The sequence below is a fragment of the Talpa occidentalis genome, unplaced genomic scaffold, assembly GCF_014898055.3.
Source record: "Talpa occidentalis isolate TD23 unplaced genomic scaffold, MPIMG_talOcc4v2.1, whole genome shotgun sequence".
NCBI lineage: Eukaryota > Metazoa > Chordata > Mammalia > Eulipotyphla > Talpidae > Talpa > Talpa occidentalis.
The window spans coordinates 35,393,934-35,412,516 of record NW_026555331.1 but is presented as its reverse complement, the minus strand read 5'-3'; the positions used below and the strand labels follow the sequence as shown (position 1 = coordinate 35,412,516).

The window sequence follows — 18,583 nt, the reverse complement described above, 5'->3', positions numbered from 1 at the left end:
CTTGTTGCCTTCCAATTACATCAGGTAGTAGTTTTTTCATTTCCTGGTTTAAGTTACTCCTTTGATTTTTACAGCCCCCCCTATACCTGCCTACAAATATCTTCCATTAATTAACACGGTGCAGGAGAATGTAGATTAGTCCCAGGCAGAAATAAATCCAAGAGGCCCAGCACAGCGGGGCGCACTGCAGGACCGGCGAGGAGACACCACAGCCGGAGTCACCCCTCCAACAAGCCTTCCGACCACCAACGCACCCCCACCGCCGGCCCTCCGCCACCAGTGGTCCCCGACCCGCGACGAGGGCGCCCCTCACACTTCAGACGGCGCTCCCGGGCCCGTAGGAGGCCGTCGCGGCCGTTCCGCGGCCTTCCTTCCCACCTCCCTCAGGGCCCTCACCCGGCGCCTCTCCCCTCAGGGACCCCCCCATGAGCCTAAAGGGCGTCGCAGCCTTACAAGCCTTTCCGTCCAGACGCACCGGAGAGGATCCCGCAGAAGACACGCGCCCTGTGAGGGGAGAGCAAGGTAGGTCGCTCTGGCCCCACCAGGGCGGCTCAAGACTCCCGCCTTGGCGCGGCCAATCGCAGGCGAGCTTCTCGCGCATGCGCATTACCTCTCTTCCGCTGTGCCTGGCCCGCCCCTACGCTGATTGGACGACTTTACCACATCCGCGGCGCAAGTTGCTGTGCGACTATGTTTTCACGTTTTATCAGGTATATGATTCAATTTAAAATTTTTTATTTGGGGCTTCCAGTCAGACATAATGTAGGTGCTGAGGCTACAGATCTCACAGCCTACATGGACATGTAATAAATAATGATTTGGTGTGGTAATTGCAATGATAGAAATGTATCACCGATGTAATTTCTCCATCATTCATTCAAAAAGCATTTATTTAGTGGCACCTGCAAGATAGTTCCCCAGTCCTGTGTTAGGTTCTGGGTTTATATCCCCAGGTGAATGATTACTGGACTCTTAGAAAGGTCCTCTTACGGCCAAGAAAACGCTTTGAAGGTTTTGAGCAGGGAAGTGACATGATTCAATGGGTATTTAGTGAGTACTACCAAGGGCTAGGCAATGACACAATCTGCCAGCCCTGAGAAATGTGGAGGGGGAAAGCGTGGTTAAAGGTCATTCACTGTGTTTCATCCAACAATTTAACAAAAATTTAAAAACCGAAATATTGATGGTTTAATGACGATGTGAGTGGGAACTTAAGTAGGTAGCGATTTAAGAGGAATTTGACTTATCTTGTAAAGGGAAAAATGAATTTAACTAGCTTTTACCCTGGAAACTGCCAGTTATAAAGAGGGTCTTTATAATAGTTTATTTGTACTTTTGGCAGCTCCTGGGACCAGCGTTACAAAACTTGGAATCTGGGACCTGCTGAGGCTGTGCACCCTACTAAATCAAGCCACCGCATTTTGGGGGCTGGGCACAGGAGGGGTAAGAGTGACCCTCATGTCTGCAGCCTAACTTAATGTAATCTGTGAAGTCCAAAAAATCTAAAACCTTAGATTTGGCTTAATTTGTTCTGAGACATCCCTCTTCCAGGTTTGCGCCCTCACTTCATCCAGATCATTACTTATACTTCATCTTGTCTCACTTCATCCAGATCATTACTTATACTTCATCTTGTCAGAGACCTTGTCTGACCAACCATTACTTGCTTCTTATACGCTAACCTTTATGCTGTTTTACATACCTAAGGTATTTGTTCTTTTTACACCTCTCAGAATATAAGCTACAATAGAACAAGTTTTGTTTGGTTCCCTATGGTGACCATGTGCCTAGAACATTACCTGTCCCATAGCCAGCACTTAATACATTTTTGTTGAATAGAATCTTTGAGAATCAACTGGGCCCTAGCAGAGGAAGAAGACTGGCACTCAGACTTTCACACACTCAGACAAGCAAGCATCGGTATTACCCTGGAGGACCGGCACAAACATAAGTACTCCACTAGCAGAGTTTTGGGTTCTGTAGGTTCGGACTTAGCTGATAATCACATTTCTAAGAAGTTCCTAGGATGTTGCTGCTGCTGGTCCAGAGACCACACTTTGAAACCACTGTAGTAGGCCCTTCTTCAGGATGCAGAGTGGTTAGGTGTGCCTCTGGCAGAGGGCAAGTTGCTGGACAGCATTTACTTTTTGTCACTTGGGAGTCCAGCTGAGCCTAATCTAGAGGAACAGTGGCCATCCTCCCTTTAGGGATCAAGGGAGCTGAAGGGACCTCAAGAGTGGCCCACACCAAATCCTCATTTAATCGTGAGACACCAAGACACCAACAACAAAACATAGGATTCAAACTGCAGAAGCTTGAGAAAATGTGCCTAGTGATACAAAGGAAATGACAACACACTAAGAATGGGGAAGCCTGAAGGGTTCCCTTATTAACCTAAAAGTCAAACAGTAAAGATAGCTCATGGATATTTCTCAGATATTCAACTGAAAGCTTAAAAAAAAAAAAAAAACAAGGGAGGGCCTCCCTGGTGGCACAAGGGTTAAGCACCACACTATGAAGCAATCCGCAACCTCTGCAGCATGAGTTCGATCCCCGAGTTCAATCCCTGGCCAGCAGGGGAGCAACCCATTTGGTGCGGCAGACCTCTCCTGGCTGGCCCACTGCTCCCCTCAGCAGTGTGCTTCGGTCGGTCTGCCTGTTCTGTTCCCCACTCTGTCTCTGGTGTCTCTGATGAATCCTCTCACCGCCCCGCATCTCTGGCCTATACCCCAGCTCTTGTGTGCATAAACATTTTTTAAAAAAAGGAACTGTATGTATGTCTATATATATATATATATATATATATATATATATCTCAAATATATATATATCTCAATGTTATCTTTATAGCCTTATGTTATTAAGAAATGCACTTTGGCATCTCATGTACTTCTCCTGGCTTCCAATGACACCGCCCTCCCTGAATTGTGCTTTCTTACCTTAAAGCTGGCCTTAGACAGCCTTTTGTGTGCCTGACAGAACCTACAGCCATGTCCATGACCCCTTTTGTATAGTTTATGCTGAAAACTGACCATTACCTGCCTTCAGTCCCACCTATCCAGGTACTGTGATGCACATTAGACAGGCTGTACATGAGACAATGGTAATATGCATTAACGATGGAAAATTATGATAAAGGAAAAGAAAAAATGGTAGAGAAAAAGAATGAGGAAAGTAGAATAAACATATAGGTTGCATTATTAACTAAGAGTAAAAGCATATTCAAATTATCTACTGGAAAGAAGGAAGGATGTATTACTAGCTAATACTACTACCTTTGATGAGATCATTGTCTAGTACATATTTTTAATATTCACTCTATATATTAAAACAAAAATTATATATTAATAGCAAAATTTAGTTAAGAAGCAACTATGTAAATATTGATGTCAGATCAGACATTAGGGACAAACTCTAAATTCTACTTGAGACTATATATTTTAAAGAAGGGGAGCTTTTAGGCCTCGGGACTGAGAGGAGTTAGGTTATCTTGGGTTTCTTGCGGCATTTAGTTATAAAAAGTGTCATGTTTTGTTTGGTACAGCCAAAAGTTTCCCAAAACTGCATCAGGACATCCTAGTGAATTAACATGAATACCACAAGATATTTTAAATTTTTGAGGGAAACACATCTATTGGACACAACATGAACTATTAGTTTGAAATAGTTTACAATTAGATACCACTATATTTCTTTCCATGACAGTGCAAAAATGGTTTTTCAGCAGTTGTGACAAAAAGTATGATGTAAAATAGCATAGTGGAACAGGAAATATACTGGTGGTGTTCAAGCTGATAACAAAGTTTGAGAAGTTGTACAGTGTCCACAGTTACTACTGGTTATGACCTAAGTTCTTATTAGATTATTTGAACCTACTAATAAATGGAACTATTAGGTATTTCTTTGAGCATAGGTGTGCTGTGAAAAAAGTACTAAAACTCTAAAGGGCATCATATAATGAGAAAGTGTAGGGAACATTGTGATATGGGCAAGAAATTGTTCATTTTTGACCTAAGAAATTTTCTAAATCATCACAGAAAGGGAAGAATATATACAAACATACATACAAAGTTTGGATTTTTATTGAAATCTTGTTAGGTATCAAACAAAATCTGCTTTCTTCAGATAAAAATATTCTCTCAGATGTCTCCAGATAACTGCTAAGTCTAAATTGGTCCTTCAAGGTCTTTTTTTATTGTCCTCATGAAATGTTCATATACACTTCGGATGTTCCTAAAAGAATTTTTATCGTGTAAAGGACCGTACATGACGACCTCTACCACTGCCTCCACTAACAAACTTTCCTCTTGAGCCTCCACTGCCACTATTTGCACTTGCCCAGGAAGGTCCAAGTCCCCCGCGACCTCTGGAAGCACGATCACGAGGACTTGGGCGGTAACCTGTAAGAGAAAGAATACAGTTTTTAGTTGTAACATTCTTTCCTTTTCCATTATATAGAAATACTAACTGTAACACTGAGCTCAAATCAAGACAGGAATTACTCTCTGCTCCTTTAAAATCTATGTGCAGGGCCTCCCAGGTGGCGCAGCGGTTGAGCGCTGGGTTGCGAAGCTGCCCGCAGCCTCTGCAGCGCTAGTTCGATCCCCGGCTGCTCCCCGGCCACCGGAGGAGGGTCCCACATGGCGCGCAGACCTCTCCTGCCGCCCGCTGCTCCCCTCAGCAGTGTACTTCGGTCCTTCTGCCTGCTTTGCTCCCCGCTCTGGCTCTGGTGAATTCTCTCACCCTCCCGCGCTTCTGACTGTACCCAGTGCATGTATAAACGAAACAAACGAACAAACAAACAAATAAATAAATAAAACATGCCTCTATAAAAGAAAAAAAATAAAAAAAATAAAAAAAATAAAAAAAAAAATAAAATAAAATCTATGTGCAAGAGTGTAAGTGGGAACAAAGGGGGAGGATGGGATCCTAAGGTCTATGGTAAAGGACTATGGGTGCTTTGGTGATGGGTATGGTGTGATAAGATTCATCTGAGAAGTTGTGACTCTAATTCCCCTAAATCATATACAGTGTTGTTAACCAATGTTACCCTAATAAAGTAAAATGAAAACAAAAAACAATCATAAACAAAAAATACATAAAATCCATGTGCAAGTTCTGCAAATGTGCTGAAAATCACTTTAAATAGGTAAAGCATATGGTGACAATTATTTCTCAAATATAACTGCTATTTAAAAACATGTATTTGAAACCAAAAGGTACTTCTGAACAGAATTCTAGACTTTATATAGTAATGTTTTAGAAAAAAGAAGTCAGTGCTTATATACACGAGACAATACTGTAAACAAAAACAGAATATATACTATGAAGATATCTGTTATTAAAATACTTTGGTCAAAAAGAATGGTTTTCATTATTAAAATATGAAAACAGAGCATATCACCAAGAAACTGCTCAGATTATACACATAGCTCAGAATCTAAACTTTTGATTATTGCTACAGAAGATGTACACTGGGCATTCATTCACAGATATAAAACTAAACTAACTTCAGAATTATAAATCTGCATTTTAAAATACTCTCTTCCAGAATGAGAGTACTACAACTTGCAACAATGTAAAAAGGATTAACAACCTTCCTCTCTCAGCAAAGTCAGGTAAGAAGGATGTATACCTGTAGAACTAAGTGGCCGTAATGGTGGAAGAGGACCCCTGTTAAAATTGCTCTGGCCTCCACGACTTTCATTGTAAGTTCCTCGAGGAGTATTTTGAGCACTCCAACTGGAGCCCCTTGTTCCTTCTCGACGACTATAGTTTCCTAAACAAAGGCAACACAATCAAAATTTACTTTTTTCATAACTTCAATTGGAAGATTTCACAGTTTTCCTTTATCTTCAAAAGTGATAGAAGAGAAACTATGAAATCTTTTTTTTTCTTTTTAGTTAAAGATTTATTTATTTATGCATACAATGAAATCTTATATGTGGAATGTTAACTGCATCATATATAGATAGGAGCAAAGATTTTGGAGGCAGACTACAAGGGTTCAAATACTGGGTCTGCCACTTATGTGTCCTGGTCTTCTCTTCTGGAAAGGGGGGTATTCACACCTGCCTCATGGGATTGATGTGACAGTATTATATGTAAAGTGCTTATAACAATTCCAAACATAGTTGCGTGTTTGCTATTAATGTAAGCTCCTATTCTTTCACTCCCATTCTGATTGAGCAGCATGAAATCATGTCACAATTACACGTTCACTCAGTATCTAAAACACTGAAACAATTTAAACAGATTAGATATAACATTAGGAAGGAAGTAGATAAGAGAATAAATGCTAAACTACACAGACCAATCTTGAGTAAACTACTAAGAAGCACAATTGTGAAAATAACACATGGGTATTATTCAGAAAATAACTAGCCAAGACTTCTATTAAACTCATCACTAAACAGGCAACTAATCAAGATTAACTTAAAAATAGATTTCATTGCTATCCAGCAAAGTACTCTGCAAATACACCATTGACCTAGAGGCAGTTTAACTGTAGTTAACAGAAAAAACATTTTATCTGAATCACTTCCACCTAAATCACTTCTATTCAATATTCTAGAATATTTCAATATTCTCACCCATTAGAAAATACATGTAATTAGTTACCCTTTGAAGCAGGAGGTGTGAAAAATCTATTCTGACTGTGAAAAGCACCCCGTCCTCCTCGGTTGCCTGAAAATCCACCACGAGAAGAAATCTTCTGTGACACTTTGAGTGGCCGTTTTGGTGGGGGTATTCCATCTTGAGGGACCACTTCTTTACTTTCAGCTGCAACAAAGTCATCCACATGCATAGATGGTGGTCTACTTGTATTCTGTTTTCTCTGACGAAAAATATCATGGGGTCGTATACCCTGCCCAAATCCTCCTCTGCCCCTTCCTCTTGGTGGTGGTACAACATGAGCTCGTTTGGCAGGTTCTATGTATTCAGATTTTCCACTATTAAAACAAAAACAATGCATCAATATATTTTTTTCACAGAATTTCCAGGGAAAATAAAATTCAATCTTTGCAATACTGAAAAGTACATTTAAATTGTTTCTTATTCCAACTGTGTTAACTTTGCAAATATATCTATTACTTTCCAGAGAAATACACAAACTATATTTTATTAAAATGACTAACAATTACTTAAAATAATACAGTTCACCTCTTGTTCAAACCTTTCAAACCCTCATAAAATAGAATAATATAACATAGGTTATGTCTGAGACAAATTATTATCTTTAAAAAAAAATCTGAAATACTCATGTATGACTCAAATATTATATCCATTTTCTTTTTTAAAATATCATGTGACTATCTTAAAATAAATTTACATGATCATGATCAAGATCTCTAGTAAAATTAATTTTACCTTGAAGTTATAAAGGTTTCGTGCTTGTGCTTCCCAAGTTTGAATCCTTTCGTAGTCTTGGTTCTCCCTGGAGATGATGGTTCTGACAAAAATGAACGCTCTAATTCTGAGTGCAAGTCAAAATCACTACAGCATTTTTCAGAGAGTTCAATTAAGTCGACCTTTACCTGCAACCATAAAAAATGAAAATGAAAAATACATCTTACAAGGAACTATTAATGTCAAATTTGATTACAGAAAATCTAATTTCCTATAAATTATATTTGACTCTGCTTATAAATATATTATAGGTCTGCCTCTCTCCCTCACCTGTAAAAGCAACCTCACTGGTAGTTAAAAGAAAGAAAAAAAATCTTAGGAATTCAGCTGTACTGAGAAGGGAAGGGATTGGTGGTGGCATATTCTTCCTCAAATAAGAGGTATTAATCTGGGAGACCTCTGCTGCCTGACAAGGGATTAACAACCTAGTATTTTCAGAACCTTTCCAAACAAATCTGAAAACAACATGTTCTATATGAGCAACATATCTTTTATAAAACGATTATGTGCCGCAACTCAAGGTTCTATGCCTTTAGTGAGGTTCCAACCTAAGTATACTTTAAAAGAAGTGAAAATTATATTTACTTAGGTTTTATCCAAATTTAGCAAATTTTAAACACCTTAAGTTTCCCTAAGCCATGTAAAGTCACCATTATCACAGCTGTGATTAAACATTAAGTTATAAAAAGCACAACTTCTACACAAATATTTGAAACCTGTGATGTCAAAAATGGTAGTCACTAAATATATATGACTATTTAAATTAAAATTAATCAAAATAAAATTCAGATCTTTGATCACATTAGCAGAATTTCACTTCTCAACAGTCACATAAAGCTACAGGGAAGAATACAGAACATTTCTATCACAGCATCAAGTTAAACGGGTAATTTTAAAGAGTTACTAAGCAAAATACACTAAAAAAGAAATTAATTTTTTAATGTAATCTTAGTTGAACTGTATTTGATTTTTTTTCTTAGTTTTACTTATTTTTGCATAGACAAACTGGGATGTAAGCCAGAGATGTGGAGGGTGAGAGGTTTCACCAGAGACATAGTGGGGAGCAGAACAGGCAGATTTACTGAAATAAGCCACTAAAGGGAACAGCGAGCAAGACAGGAGAGGTCTGCTGCACCATATCTGGGTTAGCTCCCTCCTAGCCGGGATTGAACTCAGGCCCTAGGGATGACAGCACTGAGACTTTAACCCCTAGGCCACCAGGGAGGCCTGTATTGGTATTTATTATTTATTTATTTTTTTTTAAAAGAGGCATGTATTTTTATTTATTTGTTTGTTTGTTTGTTTGTTTGTTTATACATGCACTGGGTACAGTCAGAAGCCCAGGAGGGTGAGAGAATTCACCAGAGCCAGAGCGGGGAGCAGAGCAGGCAGAAGGACCGAAATACACTGCTGAGGGGAGCAGCAGGCGGCAGGAGAGGTCTGCGCGCCATGTGGGACCCTCCTCTGGTGGCCGTGGAGCAGCCGGGGATCGAACCGGCGCTGCAGAGGCTGCAGGCAGCTTCGCAACCCAGCGCTCAACCGCTGCGCCACCGGGGAGGCCCTGTATTGGTATTTAAAGAAGGAAAAGGAGTCCTCCTCCTAAGGTACATTACACCTCCTAAGGTATCCCTTAAATGTGAAGCAAATCATTCTTTTAATTTTATTGCACATGAGAAATACTAGCATTTTATAGAATAGAGAATATCCAAATGAATTTCTTTGATCAAGAAATGAAGCAACATATGGTATAAGATGTGGCTAAAATCATCCGTCCTAATATGTCTCTTAGAAGCATGAAATGGACTATGTTGAAATTTAAATCTTGGCCTGGTAGGGGTGAGAAGGGATGTGTGCAGGCACAGTCTTTGCATCTCCCAGGCCATGGTCCCTGGACAGCCTCTCAGTGTCCTCCCCAAGTGGCCGCTCAGACTTCTGCTGCCACCACTGGCTTTCCCCAGCTGGGCCTTCCAGCCAAAAGCAGACAGTGTGGAGCTGGCCCCACAGTCCCAAGAGGCATAGGCCAAAGCACAGCAGGCAGATGTCTTTCCATTCACCATTAAAAATAAACACAAGGGGGGAACTCCCTGGTGGCCCAAGGGGTTAAGACGCAACCTATGAAGCTGGTCACAGCCACTGCAGCACGAGTTCGATCCCTAGACAGGGAGCAACCAACATGGCACAGCAGACCTCTCCTGACTTGCCCGCTGCTCCCCTCAGCAGTGTATTTCAGTCAATCTGCCTGTTCTGTTCCCCTCTGTCTCTGGAGAATCCTCTCACCCCCACACCTCTGGCCTGTACCCCAGTTACTGTATGCATAAATAAATAAATCTATAAAAAATAAATAAATAAGGGCCTCCCCTGGTGGTGCAGCGGATGAGCGCTGGGCTGCAAAGCTGCCCGCAGCCTCTGCAGCACCAGTTCGATCCCTGGCCGCCAGCGAGGATCCCACATGGTGCGCAGACCTCTCCTGCCTCCCGCTGCTCCCCTCAGCAGTGTATTTCATCCGTCTGCCTGTTCTGTTCCCCACTCTGGCTCTGGTGAATTCTCTCACCCTCCCTCGATTCTGACTGTACCCAGTGCTTGTATAAAATAAATAATAAATAAATAAACAAACAAACAAACAAACACAAGGGAGAGGAGGAGGATTGTCCAGTAAGAAAGAAAAGGCTAACTAAAGCAGGGTTCTGTGTTGATCCTAATGACTATTTCTTTATGCACATCAGAATACAGAGGATCATGAAGTAAATTCATATACTAGTGGCCTTTCTGCACCTGGCATCTTAGATTTTAACAGCCATATACTATTTTAGTGTTATCTTAATGCTAGCAATACCAAAGGAAAAAAATATCATTTTTTCTAAGTATCAGTAATAAATTTTTTCTAAGTAATAGTAATGAAATTATTCCTACCAAATCCAGTTCTGTATCAATCTCTTCAGCCTGAAAGGGAGTGAACCACATTGATTTCAACTGATCATCCATGACATCAGCTAGCACATACGCAGTCCTAGAAAAGCACAATTATTTGGTAAAAAAGCAGTTACAAAATTAGATATTTTAATTATCTTCTAAGTAAAAAATCAAGAAAATATAATTTAAAATGTACCCTCTAAAGTACTAGTAAAGTTAGTTCTTAAAAGACTCCTTTATAAGACTATTTAAGAATTAAGTATCCTTAAAAACACTACTATGGACACTTATACCCCGTTATGACAATTTTCAAACTTTCAGTAAAATAAAAGAGCACACTGGATTTATATACAAAAAATCTAGTTTAGTACCTGTGTATGCACAAACTGTCCAAGTTTTATTTTTCTAAATTTAGAGAATAATTCCACAAAGACAACAGACATAAACTACAGTACTTCAAAGATCAAGAGGCAAATATCTACTAGACCAGGGATCAGTAATTATGGCCCCCATTTGGTCACTGATTATAAAGCAAGAGAACTTCCAGGAATTATCAGTCTATTTTAAAGTTTGTTGTTCCTGTTTTAAAGAAACAAAAGCCACAAAAGAATATGCAACAGAAACTGTATATAAGCTGTAAAAACTATAATTTTTACAACCTGGCCCTATACTAAAAAAAAATTTGCTGGTCCTCTCTAGACTATAACCATTACATTTACAATATGTACTCAACCACAAAACATTGTTTGTATTACCTATTATTAAAAAGATTCTGGAGAGATTCTGGAGCTGAAAGTACTGGTTCTACATCCTGGTCACCAAGAGGTAAAGGATCACCTGATGACTCCAACATCTGCTTAAGTCCAACTACATTGTCCAACAAAGAATCCAGATTGTCATCATCTTTTGAGTGTTCCTAGATACAAACACAAGCAGAGTAAGAAGCTGCAGGTAAAACTTGAACACTTATGCCCATAATCTACTTACTCTTTAGAAGAAAAATGCTGTATTGTTGCATAACTAAGAAATAGGGAATACCATCAAGAAAGTACCAGTATAACACTAAACATATTAAAATAAATACTAAAAATACTTGTCATTTTATTTCTAAAAATGGTAGCAAGGGGGACCCTGTATGCAAATAATGGACATTTCAAAAAGTACTGCCTTCATTTACTCCTAAAGATTTATAGCAGTATGAAGGAATTCACTCCAAATTATTAAATCAAAGAGTTTATTTCAAATAGGATAAATACCCAACTATGTGTATGTACACTATTTAAAAAGGTCACTGTGAAAAACATGTACTAGTCAAACTGAGAACAAAATATGTTTTTGGAAATGAGGTGTTTTTATTTTGTTTCTGTTTTTGTTTTACTTTTTTTACCAAAACAAGCTTCTCTAGTTCAAGGAACAAATTTTCTGGACTTTCTTCTTTGCTTTGTAGAAGCTGTTTTAACTCTGCAGCATTAATACTCATCGTCCGTGATGGATGAGTTGCCTCTACTTCCATGAGACCACTATCATCTCCACAACATCCCTGTAAATGTCACACACAAGTTAAATTTGAGAGCAGAGAAGTTTGCAAAAATGCTTCCAATTATTCACATTTAAGCCATTTGCTGCAACCTTCCCCTCAATGTAACAATTTTGCATCAGTACAAATGGTTTTAAGAAGGATTTAGTCAGCTCAAAACTGGCATACGTTTTCAAAAAAATAAGTGAACACATGTATTTAAGTTACTCAACCAAGATTTGGCACCAACATTTCTCACAAAAATATCCAATGTCAAAAACACTGGCACTTACAGGACATATAACGTACTAATGATATTAAAGAGTTAATAAAATGCCTACTATAACAAAGAATTGATGGAATCAGAATTTATCTTTCTGGAATAAAGGCAAACAGCTAAAGAGTAACTATCATAGTTAAAGCTACTTTCTGTCATATATAAAAAGTAGTATTTTTCTGCTTTTAAAGTATGCTAGATAAAATTAATTTGGGTGAAAAAAAGCAATAAAAAGAAAAAATTAAATTAATTTGAGGATGATAATTCAACCTTAGAAAACTTCAGTAAAAAACATATTGGTTCACAACAATAATTCAGCCATATTGTAATATATGAAAGAACACTTAAGTAATTTCAAATCTCTAGAACACAATCCTATTTTATACAATTCAAAATGAATACCTCTTATGAACTAATACCCACCAATTCATGATGCAGGATTTAGCATTTCTGAATAAGCATTAACAATTAAAATTTGTTGGGGTCTCCTATCATTTTTCCTATAACTAGACACATTTCAATGAAAATTATTCTTAACAGTCCCACTAAAACTGATACTGTGCCTGAAGCACATTAGTCTACTGTGCCTTTCAGAAAATTCTAGAATAAGGAAGTCACTTACATAGTATTAAGGAAAAAAGTAGACAATTTTAATGAGAAGTTGAGTAAGATAATATGTCTACAAGGGTTTCATATTCTCTATTTAGAGATGGAGGTGAAGAGTAGGTTGATAAAGGTCTAGTCTATGTTTTGTATTTAAAAACCAAGGCAAATGAGTTAAAATAATCAGAGTGTCCTGGCAAAAACAGACAGTGAAGAGTTCTCTTTTAAGGAACTATCCCTAAATGTCGATAAATTAATTAAGAGAGTAAGTATACTTTATAGAAATAAACATATTAACTAAATTATAGATTATAAAGCATCAATTTGGCCTCTTTCCTCACTCCTAGGTATTCATACCTCTTTCACCAAAAGACAGAAATTTAGTGTTAGCTGAATCAGAAAGTACTACAATGATTATTATTTTTAAAGGTTAGAAACAGACCAAAATAATCAGAATTTTTTAAAAGGATGGGGGGAGAACTTATGTCCACAAAAAAACCTATACACAAAAATTTGTAACAGCTTTATTCATAACTGCCACAACTTGGAAGAAAACAATTATGTCCTTCATGAAGTAAATGGATGAATAAAATGGGTAACATCCAGACAATGGAATATTATTCAGCACTAAAAGGAATGAGCTATCAAGCCGTGAAAAGATTTGGAAGAATTGCTGATACTGTATGATTCCAAATACATAATAATCTGGAAAATAAAAAAAGTAAGGAAGCAGTAAAAAGATTAGTGGTTGCCAGGGGCTGGGGGAAAAATGTGCAGGTGGAGCACAGCCGATTTTTAAGGCAGTTAAAAGTGACTCATAGAATAATGAACATTTGCACACATGTGCATGCACACACACACATTTCACAGGTAATACATTGGGACAAAGCTGGATTAGGTTGCAGTAAAGCAAGTTTCTAATCATTCCAGGGCATCTTAGAGCTTTTATATACTAATGTGTACAGTTAAGCTCTATCAGGAGTGATATTTCAAAACTTAAATTTTGATCACAACCACTTTTAAATACAGGCCTCTTGATGACTTCTGAAATTCAGTACACAATGTATACCATGATTTTGAAAAATACTAATGACAGAAATTCTTAAATTTTAATAGTAAGATTTTAGACAGGGAAATAATATATTTAATTTATATCTACTATGGATCCAAAACACTCTAGTATAATGAAATTCACATTTACTCCAAAAATCACAAGATCCAAAACACAATCAGTAATGCTCAATTAAATGGCAGTAAGTAAATATCTGATTAAGAGACAGATAAAACTTGACCATTCTGAGTGACCCTAGCAAGGCTGCCCAAAGTAAAGAATTACGTAAAAAAATAAAGACACTATTTGTAATTTTTTGTCTAAGTTGAAAAGTCATAGTATATTTACAAATTAATGAGTAATAATTTAAAAGATAATACATTCCACTCTTAAACATGTATTTTATAAATCAAAAACATATAGGGTATGGGGACGCCCAAAGAACATTATCAGTTTCAAAGAACACTATTCCAAAATAATTTTAGACTGGAGTGAGTTCATAAATTTAACAAACACCAAATATACACACAAACACATATACATACAACACTCACCATTGTGTCAGAGTTAAGAATTTGTCTCATAAATTCCAAAAATGAAGATGCAAGTTCACCTGTGTCCTTACTAAATGTGCTGACCACTCTTTTCAGTAAACTATGCAGAGCATTACTGTTTTTCCTCAAAGAACTGTAAATAAAGAAGACAGAAAGATGTTGTATTAATACTGAGCATATAATACTAGTAGGAGAAATGAAAATGCCTCAGTTCCATTCTTTCATAGTTTAGTCCACTATTAAGAACAATGTAAAAAGTACTTTGGTGTTCCTGTGTACATAAACCATATAACAAAGCAATATCTATAAATGACATCTCCTTTTAAGATCTTCAAGATCTTAAAAAAATTTCCCCCAAATAACAATAATAAAGAAAAAAGGTATAGGGCCTCCCCGGTGGCGCAGCGGTTGAGCGCTGGGTTGCGAAGCTGCCCGCAAACTCTGCTTCGCCGGTTCAATCCCCGGCTGATCCCCGGCCACCGGAGGAGGGTCCCAGATGGCGCGCAGGCCCCGCTGCTCCCCTCAGCAGTGTACTTCGGTCCTTCTGCCTGCTCTGCTCCCCGCTCAGGCTCTGGTGAATTCTCTCACCCTCCCGCGCTTCTGACTGTACCCAGTGATTGTATGTATGTATGTATAAATCAATCAATAAATCTTTAAAAAAAAACAAAAACAAGAATAAAGGTATAAAATTTTGTGTATGAAACTTGCAGGTTCCCTATTTTGACATGTCTTATACCCTAGGGATTTCTCTAACATAAAAGAGGTTATAGTTGTCTCAGAGGACTAACCAGAAAGTCCAATTTATAAGAATTATCTTTTTTTTTTTAAGATTTATTTATTTATGCATACAAGTGCTGGAGTACAGGCCAGAGATGCGGGGAGTGAGAGGATCTACCAGAGACAGAGTGGTGAACAGAAGAGGCAGACTGACTCAAATCCACTGCTAAGGGGCTCAGCAGGCAAGACAGGAGAGGTCTGCTGCGCCATGTGGGTCACCTCCCTGGCCGGGGATCGAACTCATGCTGCAGAGGCTACGGATTGCTTCATAGTGCAGTGCTTAACCCCTTGCACCACCAGGGAGGTCCAAGAATTATCTTTATGATGCTGTAATCTGACGTAAGTACAGAGCAGGGTCAGAGCCTGATGGTAAATATTCTAGGCTTTGCAGGCTATATATAATTCAGTCTGCTGCTCCCACTACACAGCAGCTGACTCAGTCACAACTACTAACTGTTGGGTTTAGTAAGAAAGTAGCCAAAGACAACATAAAAAGGCTGACTATGTTCCAATAAAACCTTATGTACAAAAACTGATGGCAGGTAGTCTGCAGTCCATAGTTTGCCAATCCTTTTTCAAAAGGTGGAACCTATGGAAGAATTAATAAATAAATAAATAAAAGACATAAAGTGGGATACGCCTCAGGGTTCTTGTGAGTGCTACATAAAAAAAGTATGAACAATCTATTTTAAAAGTCAAATAATCTTTTAGCTATTCTTGAAACCTTCAATACCTTTAAAATAAACCCAAAGGCCCTTGATGGTCACCCTCCACCATTATATCCACATTATTTCTCTGACCCTATGTTCTATCATTTTCTCCTTGTTCACTCACTCCAATGGCAGCCACCATGAGCTCGTAACTGTTTCTCACACATTTAGTCAAAAGCACTGAGAAGGAGGATTTTTTTAAACGAATCCCTAGCACCTAATGTCTCGCCCACAGAAGCAATTGGGAAATGTTTGTGGACTAAATGAACTAAGTATTTCCACTCCTTCATAAGTGCCCACTATACACTAGTTGGTGGGAAAGGATAACCAAAAATACATAGTTCCCACTGGCTTTATATAGCTTATATTTTAGTGAGGCAGACAACCAAATAAACAATAAATCTAAATAATGTAATGGCAAACAGTATAAATAGAGTGAAAAAATATGAAGAGGATAAGGAATGGGACACAAAGATTAGGCTATTTTAAACAGTACACAGATTCAATATATATTTTGGAAGTATAATCTATACAATTTACTTATGGAATGGATATAGGGAGGAAAATAATCAAGAATCTTGGAAATCTGAATAGTGCATCTAGGTGGATGGTGATAAGATTTACTGGGATAAGTAAGACAGAAACATGCTTGAAGCAAAATTATCAAGAGCTCTGCTCTGGGTCTGTTCAATCTGACACACCCATTACATAGCCAGGTAGAAATATCAAACAGATATATGGGTTACTTGGAGCTTAGCAGAAAAATCAGAGCTAAATGGAGAAGGAATAGGTCAACATGATTTAAGAAAAGACTACAGATTAAAACAAAAGATCAGAATCTAGCTAAGCCAACAAAATCAATAAAATACTATAGCAGAGATATACAAAGGAAATTTGTGAGAGCACATAACCCAGCTAGGAATGGAAGAACCAAGGAAAGCTTTTTTGGCTTGCTTTTAAGTATGGTGTATAAGGTAGTTTCCAAAGGATATAAAATAAATATTCAAGCATGGGAAAAAGTACAGTGAAGAAGTGAAATTTTAAAGCTTTGGTGAGAGAGAGGAGAAAGAAGGGAGGAAGAGGAAAACTTTTATGTTCAGCAGGTGTCACTAAATGAATGAAAGAATACAGGAGAGGAGACAGGTTTATCAGGACAAGCAGAAAGAAATGGCAGAAGCAGTACCAAACACAGAACCTGGAACATAAATTTCCAACCATTGTGGACATAATGAGGTATAAACTTACATTCCCTTCTGTCTATCTCATAATCCTAAATTCTTCTATAAATTGCCAAAGAAATCTATGTAAATAGCCAGCTATCTTCTTAGTAAAAAAGATGAGGGCACAGAGAGAATGAAGCATAAATTACCCTTGAGAGACTAAATAGTATGAGGCTTGTATCATTTCAAATTTATTTCACCTTGGTCATTCCTCTAGAGAAATAAGACAGAATCAGCACTTTTAAGGTTAGGGTCTGTAATACATTACCATCACCTTTGAAGGACTACAGGTAAATTCATCAACAAAAATATATTAAAGCATGAATTACCATCTCTGAAACAATAAAACGTCCCTTTTAAATAATTAGATGCCTTCATTAGTCTATTCAATCTATATTTAATAATATAGATAATATTTAATAATATAGATTAAATTAATAATAAAATTAATATTTAATAATATAGATTAAATAAATTAATATTTAATAATATAGATTAAAATCTATAAAGATTTTATTACTAACATTTCACCACTAACAAATCTTTTCCAAAAACATGAAATCCCATCTTCAACTTTCTACAATAAGCTATGAATTAATTAATTTGGGGGTTGACAAAGTGAAAAATTACATACATAAGTATATCAGATTAGATAAAGCATTACCTTTTTAAATGAAATAATCCATAATCATGCTCTGCAAGAAACATCATTGTTCTGACACATGTCAGTAAACAATTATAAGTGCTCTCAGAGTTAGCTAGCAAAGCCAGCAGACAGTCACAGATTGAGGCCATCAATTCCTTGTTCGGTAGCGAATTGGAGAGCTGCTCCAGTTCAGAAACAGACCCTTCAGAAGAGTTTGGCAAAATGAGTGCAATGTCCTGTGAGGGGACAGGAGAGCAGGGGAAAAAATAATCAAAAAAAAAAATGACTATCCCTATCACTTAACATTTTTATTTCAGAAACACACAGCAATTAATGTACATAATTATCACAGTAAAATTTTGTTACATCCCATCCCAAATAGAATCAAATACATGAAGAACAAAGAAGTCATTTTGCTCTTTTATAAAAATTAAAACAAGACTTTCCAGCTAACAAATAAAGATTTAAATATTTTACTTTACAATATTTTTACATCTCTTCTAAAACTTTTCCTTCAGTATTGGACTGAGTGTAATTTTTATCTTCAAATTGTTAAGTATATTTGGTACTAAAAGGTACTAAAATATTTTAAATAGCTATATTATTCATTCAGGTGAATATTTTTAAATTTAAAAAGAATCACTCTAAGAAATCTATTTTTTCTCTAGGAATTTCTTTTTTCATGTAAATATTTTATTTTATATAATTCTTACATCTTTTTTTATCTTTGTACAATGTATGTATTTTCATTTTGGTTATATTCCCCATACAATTGCACCCCCCCTTATTTTGACTCTAGTCCTTCCTTTCCCTGCCCCTCCTTCCCCCCCCTGAAATATATTTTAATAAACATAATCCATATTGTAATTTAAAAATCACAAAAAGGATAAATGGAGCAGATAAGCAGTC

At 37.3% G+C, this 18,583-nt stretch overlaps 2 protein-coding genes and 1 long non-coding RNA gene across 10 annotated transcripts in view; 1 reads left to right on the top strand and 2 right to left on the bottom strand.

Moving 5' to 3' along the window:
- RAD54B (RAD54 homolog B) overlaps window positions 1-578 on the bottom strand; it is a 61,205-nt gene extending 60,627 nt beyond the window's left edge. For 6 of the 8 annotated variants that reach the window (XM_037504124.1, XM_037504128.2, XM_054692106.1 and 3 more), the window contains exon 1: window positions 454-578. The gene's annotated coding sequence lies outside the window, so the exon portion shown is untranslated. The remainder of the gene's footprint in view (window positions 1-453) is intronic. The other 2 variants (XM_037504132.2, XM_037504135.2) reach the window with 1 other exon arrangement.
- A 58-nt stretch (window positions 579-636) lies between these two features.
- LOC119239510 (uncharacterized) lies at window positions 637-5,636 on the top strand. Its single transcript, XR_005123864.1, has 3 exons — window positions 637-710; window positions 1,343-1,443; window positions 5,552-5,636. It is a non-coding gene; the product is annotated as an uncharacterized LOC119239510 (long non-coding RNA).
- Window positions 4,061-18,583, bottom strand: part of VIRMA (vir like m6A methyltransferase associated) — a 56,135-nt gene continuing 41,612 nt past the window's right edge. Inside the window, exons 16-24 of the mRNA XM_037504118.1 lie at window positions 17,693-17,910; window positions 14,322-14,454; window positions 11,708-11,860; window positions 11,076-11,236; window positions 10,321-10,417; window positions 7,372-7,538; window positions 6,622-6,953; window positions 5,636-5,779; window positions 4,061-4,400 (exon numbers count right to left, since the gene is read on the bottom strand). Of these exons, the coding sequence (XP_037360015.1) occupies window positions 4,246-4,400; window positions 5,636-5,779; window positions 6,622-6,953; window positions 7,372-7,538; window positions 10,321-10,417; window positions 11,076-11,236; window positions 11,708-11,860; window positions 14,322-14,454; window positions 17,693-17,910 (1,560 nt within the window). The 3' untranslated portion in view covers window positions 4,061-4,245. The remainder of the gene's footprint in view (window positions 4,401-5,635; window positions 5,780-6,621; window positions 6,954-7,371; window positions 7,539-10,320; window positions 10,418-11,075; window positions 11,237-11,707; window positions 11,861-14,321; window positions 14,455-17,692; window positions 17,911-18,583) is intronic.